The sequence below is a fragment of the Hydra vulgaris genome, chromosome 12 (assembly GCF_038396675.1).
Source record: "Hydra vulgaris chromosome 12, alternate assembly HydraT2T_AEP".
NCBI classification, from domain to species: domain Eukaryota; kingdom Metazoa; phylum Cnidaria; class Hydrozoa; order Anthoathecata; family Hydridae; genus Hydra; species Hydra vulgaris.
Window position 1 is genome coordinate 48,460,276 of NC_088931.1, and position 13,890 is coordinate 48,474,165.

The 13,890-nt window shown below is 28.4% G+C and overlaps 1 protein-coding gene across 4 annotated transcripts in view; it reads right to left on the minus strand.

Moving 5' to 3' along the window:
- Positions 1-3,900: 3,900 nt before the first annotated feature.
- LOC100207690 (mitochondrial ornithine transporter 1) overlaps positions 3,901-13,890 on the minus strand; it is a 38,835-nt gene continuing 28,845 nt past the window's right edge. For all 4 annotated transcript variants that reach the window (XM_065813537.1, XM_065813538.1, XM_065813536.1 and 1 more), the window contains exons 4-6: positions 5,187-5,278; positions 4,431-4,497; positions 3,901-4,358 (exon numbers count right to left, since the gene is read on the minus strand). In XM_065813537.1, the coding sequence (XP_065669609.1) occupies positions 4,243-4,358; positions 4,431-4,497; positions 5,187-5,278 (275 nt within the window). In that variant the 3' untranslated portion in view covers positions 3,901-4,242. The remainder of the gene's footprint in view (positions 4,359-4,430; positions 4,498-5,186; positions 5,279-13,890) is intronic.

A 13,890-nucleotide genomic window follows, 5' to 3' on the forward strand; every position in this document is an offset into this window, starting at 1 on the left:
GCTCAACATCAAGAAAATCGATTAATCTAAATTAAAAATTGCTGATACGTTTGAAACACTTTCATCTCAACCAGAGCTTTTGTCATCTCAACCACCAGAATGAACATTAATCTGATTAAATTGGTATAATGATCTGAAATATAATAAATAATAATCTGAATATATTTACAATAATAATCTGAAATATAGATAATAATAATAATAAGAATATATATATATAATAAAAATCTATAAATAATAATCTAAAATAGTGTACTATTGGTTGTTGGTGGTGGTGCCAGTGGTACCACCACTAGCACCACTAGAACACTATTTCAGCCAATGTCTTCTTAATCTAAACCAATATCTTTCAGCATCAGTACACGTCGTATAGCTCCGGCTTCAAAGTCAAATCCACTGTCAACTCGCCTTCAACCAAGCTTCAATATAATTATAAGAAGTTGAAAAACAATTGCAACTGATCCAATCATTTTCCGCAGTTTTACAAAAAATGTTTCGCATCTAACTCGTTGACTAAAAAAAAAAACGAAAAAATGTAGACGTGCCAAGATACGATGGAGAGTTTCTTAATAAATATAAAATATTCAAAAGATTGACAGTTGCTGACAGCAAAAAAGCAGCAAAGCAATCTAGGAAACAACGTAAGCTTGGTTTTGATGATGAGCAGCAGATAAATCAATCAACAACAGCGACTCCAACAACAACAACAGCAGCAACAGTCAAGTGTAAAAATTGCCGTATTTTTTGAGCAAACGTTCAGCAAGTCAAAATAGTGAATGGTATCAGTGCGAAAATTCAGAGTGCAAGGTTTGTCTTTGTCAAACATGTGTTCCAAAGCGATATACAAGCACCAAGTTATATTGCACTAAAAAGTGCAGCAAAAGTGACAACTCAACTCAACCTTCAAAACCTATGAAAGATTCAGCATCATCACATAAATAAAAATATTTTCTTTATTAATTGGTGATTTTCTAATTCTTATTATTGGATATTTTAAATTGATATCATTCGTTTATTTTTTAATTAATTATTCTTTTTATTACCCATCCATCTTTTATTACCAATTTTCCCTTTATATGACGATAGAATGAAATAATAATAAAACTTAACTTTTGAACACATAGAAACAACTTTGGTAAGAAATAATTTAACACATCATTATTTATATATATTTTTAGAATTATTAATTTTTAAATTGGGCTTCATAGTTCAAGATAGTTGTATAAAATAATATTTTTATATTTTATGATAATTTCTTTCTACTAGATTTTTTCTCTTCTCTTACTTACGTCATTAAAGTGTATAAAATAAAAGGTTTATAAATTATACACGGCAATTTTTTTGATTGATTTTCTCCCACTTGCTATAGTTTACGAGATTTTTTGATACGGATGTAACGAAAACAGTTTTTATTTTATTATTACGTGCAGAGTAAATAAAATTTCATCGAATAACGTATCGAAAAGTTCAAAATGGTTTCTGAACCATCTTTTTTCAGATTAAGTTACCTACTATCAAACTCGTAGATAGACTCAATCCATGATGCATCTAATGATCTAAAAATTCACACATGGGTTCATAATGTGTATATCTAGGGTTCCAGTTTACAACACATACCTTCTGATGACTAATTTCTATGTCTATTTTGCTTAAAACTACTATTTAACTGTAAGCTAGACATATAATTGTAAACTGGAATTTAGGATCCAAATGAAATTTATCTTTATAAGTAATAACATTGATAGTTAAGGAAACTGTCATTTAGTCTATCTAGCTGATTATTTCTAGTTTTTGTTCTAGTTTTTTAAATAAATAGAATTTCAATATCTATATAACTTTTAGAAAGCAGATTTTATAAAAAAACACTTGATATATATTTACACTTTAATAATAACAAAAAAAATACATAAATTTATATTTATAGCCCTAATTCAATGCTAAAGACGGTAATTTTTTGCAGCTTTTCATAAAAATTAAAAAATTGCGGACGTTTTGGACCAAATTTCGTATTTCTTAAAAAAAAGTTTTGGGAATTTTTAAGGTAAAAAAAATCGCTGTGATACACACGCTTACTGTTAGTAAAAGTTTTATTGATGACTCACCCAAGTTTTGTACCTTGCGTATTCATTTAGTTGTTGATTGCTCAACTTACCACACACTATTGCACAGCTTACTTCGCTGGGGCAGGTTGAGCAGCTCTGCAAACTATAGGCAATATCTTCTCAATAAAATCAAAAGCTATACTTTTTTCTTATCAATTTTTTAGCAAGTTAAGTTATCTTTCAATTATTGAAAAGTTATGTAAATCCAACATGTTCATGGGATTCATAAGTTAGTTCATGAGATCAATTAAACTTAGTAAAAACTGCTAAACTAGCCCCTATTAAAGTTCTACCCTATTAAAAAAGTTGTTTGAATTTTGTTTATTTAAATACATCTCAAAGTTTTCTACAACTAAAAAAAAAGATTAAAATCTTTTTCAAAAAAAAATAATAAGAATAAGAATGAATCAAAACACTTCACTATTCCATTTGAGCCGCTTTTACTCTATTTTTTATTTTTCAAAAGTGTGACAACAATTTCAAACATCATTTTTGTCTGCTGCAGCTTTTATTAGCTCGTCATACATGTCAAAAGATGGATAAAAATACTCTTTAAAATTTCTCTTAATGTTTTATATTAACGCTTATTCAACGAAAAACAAGCCGTCAAAAAGAAGTTCATAAAATATGAGATGAGATCAAAAAGTTTTTTTTTTTAAATTAGGTATAGATTTTATGACACTTTTTTCAAGGGGTTGTGTAGAAAAAGTAAACAACCGGTGACAAAAGAGAGGGGGAGAGGCAATAACTCCCTAAAAAATGGTGACGCAATAGCAACAACAAAGGTTTTTGGGCTATCATCTAACAACCTTTTGTTGTTACCATTGCGTCACCATTTTTATATATTATATATACCATTGCTTAACCAACTGTGTTTTTAAATATTCTGAAATAAATTATCAAGTATTTAATTATTCTGAAAACATATGCAAGTTTTTGCAGAACAGAGGATTCAATTTTCTTAATTGTGTCAGCCATATTTAAATAACACTGATAAACAAATAAAATTTTATTGTGCAAATCTTGTTAACTAGGTGGTTTTTTAAAACAAATTAAATATGCTGATTTCAAATATGCAAACCATTTTTCACCATCACCATCACGTCAAGTTGTAAAGATATTTGGGTTCAAATCTTTAGTATTTAAGGTAAAGTCCCTAATATTGTCGAAAAAAAAGTTATTCAAAAGTATGTCAACCTGGGTCTCAAAAGAAGCGTATTTTCATAGAGATTTTAAAAATGGTATTTGTTTGTAATAAAAATAAGTACTTTTTGTATTATTGCTGAGAAACATTTTGTTAAAAATTTCTTTAAAAGTCTTTTTTACATAATTTTTTTTGTCAATAAATTTCAAGTAAAAATATTTATCTTTTCTAAAATCTCTATGAAAATACGCTTCTTTTGAGACCCAGGTTTTGCTTTGCGACAAGACTGTTAGGTCTTCTTGGGGCAACTAAAATTAAAAAAAAATGTTAGTTTGACTAAAAAGTTATTGGACTGTTTGTAGTTACTCTAAAATGTTAGACTAATTTTAGTTAAGTAAAAAGTTAGTCAACAAATTTTAATTAGACTAAAAAGTTAGTCGGCTAATTTTAGTTAACTCAAAAGTCGACTACGTTTAGTTAGAATAAAAATTTAACCGATTAATTTTAGTTGGACTAAAAAGTTGATCGGCTAATTTTAGTTAGACTAAAACTAAACCTCCCACCCCTATTTAATCACACTCCAAATGTAACAAAAAACTAATTAAAATTTACTTAAAACTTTTAAAATGTTAAAAAAAAAGAAAGGAAAAACAATTTTTCTGCACAAAAACAAAATTTTTCAATTAAATATTATAAATAACTTTGCGCATAAAAAGTTCCATGAAAAAATGGAATTTTAATGTCGGCTTGTGAATATTAAAAAAGTTTCCATTAATGCATACTAAATATTAATTAATTCGAAAATAGGTCACTAGAGCTGCAAGGATCAAAATATTCATAAAGGAAATAAAATATTTATGAAGACAACTAAAAATAGTTTGAACAACTTTTAGAGCATGTCAAAAAAGATTGAAAACCGCTAATTTAAAAGCTAATGGATTTATTGAAAAAAAAACTTAAAAAAAAAAATTTCAACTTAAAAACTAAGAAAATTTTCTAAAAAATGTGATTTAAAAGCTTTTTAGTGTACTCGTATCCAACAAAAAGCGCAGCGCATGCTGGGAAAGCTCGAACTAATGTCGGGGCTATGCCTCTGTAAAACGATCTCAATCCTAAAAAAAAGTAAAGTTTTGTTTAAAAAGATTAAAAAAAAAAAAAAAAAAAAAAAAAATTAAATTATTAACCTCCTTCATTGTATATAATATTGATAGTGTGTATCATACCAACACTCTTTCCGCCAGCAGAGTATACCTTAAAAATAGATTTTGGGCTTTTGTTTGTATTTCTTACAATGCAGAATATTTATATAAATTTTAAATAATGAAAATATAAATATTATTTATATACACAAAACTTCTTAGACAGCACACAGTATTTGACCGATAAAGAATAAAACATGTTCCAAAACAATATTGCGCGAGTTCACTTACTGATATTTTCTAAAGAATACGGCTCTTATTTCAAAAGAATATATTATGCCTTAAAACTTTGGTTTGACTAATTGATTCGAAAGATTAAATTTATAATTTATCAAATTTTGTACTTTATTAAAATGTGCTCAAACAAGAAATGCGTGAAGAAAACATTTTTGGCATTTTTTTAATGCGTGAAGAAAACAATGTTGCATTTTTTTAATGCAAAATCAAGAGATATCCAAGAAAAAAAGTCTGTTCAGCTGGGAATTCCACTAAGAACTGTTCAACACGTTATAAAAACATAGAATGATAACAAAATTATTAAAAGAAAATCTGGAAGAGGTTGAAAAATCAAAAAAATTAGTATTGAACTTAAAAAGAGAAATCCAAAATTATCGCTAAGTTTAGTTAAAAAAATGTAACATAAGTAAAATTACGGTTAAAAGAATTTAAAGCAGTATTATTGAAGAATTATGCATTATTATTTACTGAGAAATTTATTCTGTGTAAAATTTTTAATAATACCTGCATTCTTGATTTTATAATATCAAAAGGGTACACTGCAGACCAAAGCGCTAAACCTCCATTGCCTCCAGCAATAATTGTTTTCAAGACGCCTAGAAAATAATTATAAACATTCATAAACAATTAGTTCTTTAGAAATAACTATATATGAATTTATAGAATTCTATATAAAGTCTATGTTTATATTGTTTTTAGTTTATGTAGTCTTAACAAGGATATAAATTTTACGGCCATATTTTTTGAATTAGAAAAATAATTAACCCTCTACCCAGCATATTATGAATAAAACACCGAAAAAAATTTTTTAATGAAACTTCTCTGAGATTATTGCTTTATGTTCTTAAAAGAATTGCAAAGCATTTTTTATATTTGTTACTGTTTTTTAATATGCAACTTTGCCGAAAAAGAGGTATTGAAATCAATGTTTTTTGAAGAGATTTAGGCAATTAAGGTATTTAATATTAATTATTAAGATTAATAAAAGTCGCAGCTTTAAAATAGTTTCCTCTTAACATAGGTTACTATACAAACTTTATAATTTTATTGACATAAAAGTCTTTAAATCAGTTTCTATCCTTGTTCAAACAAAGCTTTATTTTACACTTTGAACAAGCAAAAGAACAGGTTATATTACATATTTTGCATTGTCCCTTTTTGTTCTTGATTTCGGGCCAGTGACAGAATCCATCATATCTTATAACACAAATTAGTTTTGGGTTAGATGGTTTTCTTCCAAAAGTTTTTACATGTGAGTGACTTTTTTTTTTTGGATCTTTGTCTAAGATATTCAACGCTGTTGCTACCTGTAAAATAACCTTCTTGAGAATAGCTGTTTCTTTTTTTAAAATTGAGTACAGTGCCTTCTGTATAACAACCAAGCATTTTCACTAAGCAATGATAATGTAGACCACCAATGTAGAAAATCGGTTGTCAAAAAAAAAAAAGTTTTAGTTCAAAATAATTTTTTTACTTCATTTTTTTTTCTAAAGGCAAAGTATTACAGGTCTAAATTTTTTAAACCTGTTTTCAAGCTTCAATTAAAATTAATGAGAATTAGGATAAAAGCTAAACTTTTAATTTGTTCATCAGTTTTGATTTGAAGAAGTATTTTTTTTTTGTGAATCTTAGCTGTAGTTATTATTAGCTGTAGCTCAAATCCATATATAGAATGTCAACAAGCTTGTGCAGGAATTTTGAACCTATAACTAGTGATAGAAGTATATATATATTTTGAATTCCAGCTGTAATTATGAAAGGTTTGTTACATAAGAGAGATGTTCTTGTAGTCTTAAATAAATGGAGCACATTTGCTTAAAAATCAAAAAAACAACTTGAGTCACATGGATGTTTATTTAAACTGGAAAAAGCATAACTTTAGGTACAGCTTATGCAAAAAAATCTCCACATTGACTGGTTATTTGCACCTTTATAAACAGAACTTTCACTATAATAATGTTACAGTTTATTTTCATCTCGTAGATATTTCTCTAAGCATAAAAACTAGGGTATGGTTAGCTTGGCTATAATGTTAAGGTGATCTAACAATTCCATAGTATGAGCTTGATATGTATCATAGTTAACACTTTCAGTTATTGATATTTCATCAAGAATTAAAGTACATTCTTTTTCATAAATTTTTATTAGATTCACATTAGTTTTCATAAGTTTTTACAAATATTTAACAAAAATTTAGAAGCGAGTTCACTTGCAGTTAGTATTTTTTTGGCAAAAACACGGTGCCAAAAACCATAAAAATCAAACATTCAATCAAAAACGATCACACACATGTCAACTCTCTGAGTATGTAGGCTCTCTAGTTAAATGTAGTGACCAGTATTTTGTTAAATGTATGTGACAAGTATTTTGTTAAATGCAGTAATGGTATCTTGTCAAATGCAGTAGTGGTGTAGTTGTAAAGCGCTCGCTTCATAAGCGATAAGTTTCGAGTTTAATCCCCCACCACGTCCCTGATAGTATCATGCTCAACTTGTTTCTCCATGCAGCAGCCTTGTTTATGTTATGTAAGGTTTATGTTTCAGAGTTCAAGAGTTAAAAAAGGGTTGTAACCACAATTAAAAACATCTCAACCAATGATATGTACTACAAAAGAAAGGTTTCATGAGCCATTTATTTTAACACATACAATGAGAGAATTAAAAAGAAAGGTGCTGATGTTGTGTGCTTATTTCTTATAACTTCCTGAACAATGAAGTCCTAGAAATTGTGAAAGTCCTACACATCTTTTATGATAGCTGTGCAGACCAAAATAAAAATTATATTGTTATTTGTTTTCTTCATGGGTTATTCCATATCAAATCACCTAAAGGCTCCCAGGATACCACCTCAGATTTGCTTTAAATTTTGACCACACACAGATCTTATGAAAAAAATACAATCCAGAAAATTTCAGCTTGATTGACCTATTTCTTCAAAAGTTATGATTGAATTAAAAATGACCAAAATCCGAAAAATTTGTGTATCAGGAGCTTACAGCAGTTTTTTTTCGATTTTTGACAAACCAGAACTTTTTAAATAAAAATGGTGATCACCTGAAAATTTGTAGGGTAATAGTTTTTCACTCAAATAATCCATTATTGCAGTTGTTTTTGACTGATTTATTACAGTTTTTGAGTTATTGTATCTTAAAGTTGCTAAATATTGCAACATTATAAATATCTTTTTGAACTTTAACGTGTTACAGTTTAATACTTACTTACAGAAAGTGGATTTTTTTGTTACCTTTGTGTACTTAGGGTCACCACTTGTTAGAATAATCAAAATTATGCATTAAAAATTAATTTAGCACATGCAGCAGCCTATTAAAAAGTCACTTTTTTAAAAATTATGATAAAAACATCGACTTTGCTGGCATAGAAGGTAGTGTAAACAGTTGAAATAAATGAAACTTTTTAATGTTGAGGTTCTATATATAGACAATCACCAAAAAAAATTTAAAGACCTATACTCTATCTTATGACATGATTGTAGCCTTTTGAGAGTGATAATATTTTCAAAAAGAGAATGTTATTAGAATATGAGCTAGCATTAGGTCATAGTCTAATAATTAGTCATAGGGATGACAGTAGTATATTTTTTCCATGCTTTATATAAGGTTACTTTCTATATATGTTTGTGTGCCACAAAATTTAAAATCAATTTTTGAAAGCTTTTTTCTCAACCAATTTTGCTCAAATTTTGCACACTTAATCATTTTCGATGACAATACAAGGAAATGGAAAAATTTGACCAAAAAAAGTTAATTAAGTTAACAAAAATTTAATTTGTATTTTCCCATACATTTTATTTATTTGATATGAATTGCGTATTATGTCACAAAAATCATTGATTTGCAAATTATTTGCAGTTTCGAAGACATTAAAGCGCAGCGATTCAAAACCTATTGTTTTTTAAGTCTTTTTAAGTTATTAAGTTAAAAAACAAAAATTTAGTAAAAACAGTAATTTTTAAATTAAAAAAAAAAAAAAAACAGTAATTTTTCCTTCTACAAAAGATAACAAAAAAAGAATTTCTAGGCCCAATAGAATTCTGCTTGCATAAAGCATGGATTTGAAAAAAGAATTTTTTTTTGATTTACTAGTTATTTATCCGTGAACGAATATATTCACTTTTCTTTTTAATGACATAATATCTTAATTTGTACTAATAATAATGACATAATCAGTGTCTGATATTTGTTAGTTTCTTTGAGATTTAATATGTTTACGTCTTTCTTAAAATTTTTAGATTAGTAATAAAAATAAAAAAATAGTAAAAAATGACAGAGAAATGTTGTGTGGGGAAAGTTTTAAATGAAGATTGCGACAAAGCGTATTATTGTAGAATGAGCGGAAGAATAAAACTAAAAGATATTGTGAACACAGTTTTGATTCAAAGCATTGGACACACTTTTGAACTAAATGAGGAGATATGTTTTCACCATGAAAAAGCCTATATTTCTAGATGCGCTTCAAAAATACTGCTGTGATCCGTTTAAAGTCCACAAGAAAAAAATTATAAGGAGATTGTGAAAGTCGACATTTTAACAGCAAGTCAACTTAAGATCAAACCTGGTCAAAAACTTTGCACTAACTGTTTGAATGAATTCAAACTTGAACAAATTACAGGAAAATTTAGTCAAGAAGATGAAGACAAAGATGTTGATGATGAGGAGTTTAGTTCTTCAGACCTAAATAAGACAGTTTTAAATAAGAGTGCTTCTTAACTGGAAATATCTCCTCTAAAAAATGTAAGTAAACCTGACAAATTAGAATATGGAAAGCAAAAAGTTGAAAAACTGGAAACAAGTATGACAAACCTAGTAGCATCAGCATTGGATATAGACCCAAAAGAAATAACATCTGAGAAAAAGCAAAAGTGTATTAACTGTAATGATTTAGACAAACTTTTAGATGCAACAAAGTAAAAAGTAAAAATCAGTTTGAATGAAGAAAAAGTTCAGTTACTAATATTTACTCCTGATAGTATGTCAATTAAAAAAACTTGCAATGCCTTTTCAGTTTCAGACCATTTTGTTAAGAAAGCCAGAAAGCTGAAAAATGAAAAGGGAATACTTGCTAAACCTGAGGCTAAAAAAGGACATCCTTTAGAGGATATTGTTAAGCAGAGAGTCATTGAAATATATGAATCTGACAAATACACTAGACAATGTCTAGGAAAAAAAGACTTTGTTTCTGTGCGTATAAATAATGTTAAATTTCATAAACAAAAACGCTTAATATTAGTTCGTTTAAAAGAACTTCATCTGGAATTTAAGAAGTTATACCCTGAACACAAAGTTGGATTCAAGTTAGATTCTGTGAACTAAGACCAAAGTGGCGCCTTACTGTTGATAGTAGTGGAAGCCACTCAGTTTGTGTATGTTCTTACCAACAAAATGCTAAGTTGATGTGCTCTACTCTTCCTAACAGCCATTTAATATATTACAAAGTTTTAATGAAAGTATGCGTTTGTAATATAGATAGTCGAAACTGCATGTTTCATCTATTTTCCAACTGCCCTGATAAAATAAATTTTAAGACTTACTTAGAAAATGTGTTTGAAAAAAATGATTTTGATTTTGATGATCAGACCACATATAAACAATGGGTGTCAACTGACCGAACTGCACTTTTTACAGTCCAAACAAGCATTAGTAAATTTATTAAAACTTTAAGTGAAACTTTGTATGACCTTTGTCACCACCACTTTATCAAAGAAGCACAGTCTTCCTACTTATCAGAGGCAAAACAAACATTAGACCAATATACCTGTATTATTCTGATGGATTTTGCAGAAAACTATAGTTTTCTTGTACAAGATGCTATACAAGGGCTTTACTGGCAAGCCGATCAAGCTACCTTACAACCATTTGCTGTTTATTACAAAGGTGAAAAAGATCACCTTAAATGTGAATGCTATTGTTTAATTTCTGACTATCTTTGTCATGACCAATCAGCAGTCCATTGTTTTCTCACAAAGCTGCTCCCTATGGTCAAAATCAAACTACCCATAGTGAATAAAGCTAAATACTCAAGTGATGGTGCTGCGTCACAGTATAAAAACTATAGATGTTTAATAAACTTAATTTATCACATCGTAGATCACCAAATAAATGCTGAGCATCACTTCTTTTTCTACCTCATATGGCAAAAGTCCATGTGATGGAATAGGAGGTACTATAAAAAAAGAAGCAGCAAAAGCTAGTCTACGAGCAGCAATTACAAATCAGATTCTCACACCACAAGATCTGTTTACATGGGCTCAAAAAAACATCAAAGGTGTTAACATATTTTATCTTACAATTGATGATATTAATAACCATGAAACAACTTTTAACCTTCAGAAACGATATGAAGGGATGCACACAGTTCCGGGATCAAGAAGCTATCACCGTTTTGTACCAGATGGAGAGAAATTGTTTTTAAAAAGAATCTTTAGTGATACTGTCTATAATACTCATGTGTTAAATGATGTTAATTTAATTTAAAAAAATCCTTCAAATTTTCAACCCAGTAAAATATATTGCATGCTTTTACGATGAAGAATGGTACATAGGGCTTGTGGTTGATATTTGTAATGAAAACCAAGACATTAATGTGAAGTTTATGCAAAGAAACAAATTAAATTTAAAATGGACAAACGATGCAGGATCAAGCCAGTGTTGGGTTCTATTTGACAAGATAATATGTCAAATAAGTGTTCCATTGATTAAAAGTATAAGTGCTCATGACTATATTCTTGCTAGTAATGACTATGACAGTATTATGAGTTGTATAAATCAGAAATAAGCTAATTAGTTTCATGTATACATATTTTTCCATTTTAACTGATTATCTTACTCTTTGAATGCACTTTTTTACAGTATAGTTTGTATAAAATTTGAGGTATAAATTTTGTATGTGGTAAGTGGTATTTTTTTGATCTCCTTTTAAAAATATCATCACTCTTAAAAGGCTACAATCATGTCATAAGATAGAGTATAGGTCTTTAAATTTTTTTTGGTGATTATCTATATATAGAACCTCAACATTAAAAAGTTTCATAATTTATTTCAACTGTTTACACTACTTTCTATGCTAGCAAAGTCGATGTTTTTATCATAATTTAAAAAAAAAAGACTTTTTAATAGGCTACTGCATGTGCTAAATTAATTTTTAATGCATAATTTTGATTATTCTAACAAGATTACCCTACAAATTTTCAGGTGATCACCATCTTTATTTAAAAAGTTCTGGTTTGTCAAAAATCGAAAAAAAACTGCTGTAAGCTCCTTATACACAAATTTTTCGGATTTTGGTTATTTTTAATTCAATCATAACTTTTGAAGAAATAGGTCAATCAAGCTGAAATTTTCAGCTTGATTGACTTTTGTATTTTTTTCATAAGATCTGTGTGTCAAAGTTTAAAGCATATCTGAGATGGTACCTTGGGGAACTTTCAAAAAACTAGGTGATCTGATATGGAATAACCCTCATAGCTTCATTGGTAAACGATTACAGAAAATTCATGACTTTTTAAATGAGAGGACATTCTTATCTTGATTGCGACAAAGATATGGGTCTGATCAGTACCAAGAGCACAGTCAAGACACCAAACAAATGGTGTGATGGAACCCATAACTCGAGACTTCACCTATCACCATCTATATTTAAATTGCACAGCAAATATTTGAAATCTGACTATAATAATGTATGTTCATTTCAAACAAGACCCGCAAAATAATTATTTGTTACTGAAAACCATTTAAATGAATAATTTTATTGCTGCAATTACAATGGCAACTTCCAGCCATGTATAGTTAGGAAGACATTTGCCGAAAATCGCAGTCAGCAGCATAACGAGCTTGAACTGAGTTGAACTCAGCAATAATGAACGAACTTCAGCATAACGAGCTTCAACTGTTGTATAATGGAGCATTGGCAAAAAATAGTAAGAAGTACAATGGCAGAGTGTAGATTTCTGCAGCTATAAATCAGCAGTTTATTTCGCCAACGTGTGCCATGTTAATCCAGATGGAAATGATGATGAATATAATAATGGTAGTGGTCATAATATGGACTGATCAAACTTAATTAGATAAGACTCAATTGCATTGTTAATGTGTTCTAGTCGTATTGTTGCACCACTAATATTTCTTTTACATAATTTCTTACTGGCACCCATGTCAAAAACTTTTTCTCAATTTCCAGTGAACTTTGTAACTTTGTTTGTTGAAAAAAACTTTAATTCTATTAGCAAGTGATTATACAACACAAAAATTTTGTGTATTAAGATCACCTTATGTAGTATTTGTCGACTTTCAAAGTTTGTTTTTTGAATAACTTAAAAAAATGATTTTGTGACTTTTTTCAAAATTGCCCTTAACACCTTACCCTTCAAACCATCAAACCATGAAACAAGAGGTCCAAGGTTTTATGCCAGCTGTGGTCACATGTGACATGGGTAAGAAAAGAGAATGTTTTAAGAAAAGAGAGACATGAATTTCTTGGTTAAGTTTTCTTCCAAGGTTCTCTGTGATAAGGCAATTAGGTATCCTTGGAAAACTTTAATAACTTAAGAATGTTTGTGATATGTGAAAATGATGTTTGTTGGAAATGCTGTTTCTTTTTTGAATATAAATTTTTTTTGATCAAGCAATATTAAATTAGTCTATAACACTAACCTACATTTCTGTTTTCCACTACTATAATAAATAAAACTATTTTAATTATAATTATGGGTACTTTCCACTAGTTAGATACTTCCATTAGTATAAATCTAACTAGTGGAAGACTAGTGTTCCATATTAAGTCAAGTCTTTCCTTTTAGGAAACAAAAAATAATATTTAATGAAACGCAAAAGTATTATTCAAAATTACTTTCAAAGTAAACGAAAAGCTGTTTAAAAAAAAAAAAATTTCAAATATATATTAAATCGTGAAATACAACAGAATAATGCTCCACAATCTTTCTAATTAAGTCAACTCTTAGCTAAATATGATAGCTAGATAAAAAAAAAAACTTGGATGATTAAAGATCTTTAATTACCCTTTTAACTTTTAGTTAACCTTTTAAGATAAGTAGTTGAATAGTTGTTGAAAAATTATTTCATCAAATACATTGTTTAACAGTGGACATATTTTAGTTACACTAAGAAAAAATATTTCATTTAATATTTTAACAAACTTCTGAGTTGCAAATACTATTTGTAAATATTTATTAAAAG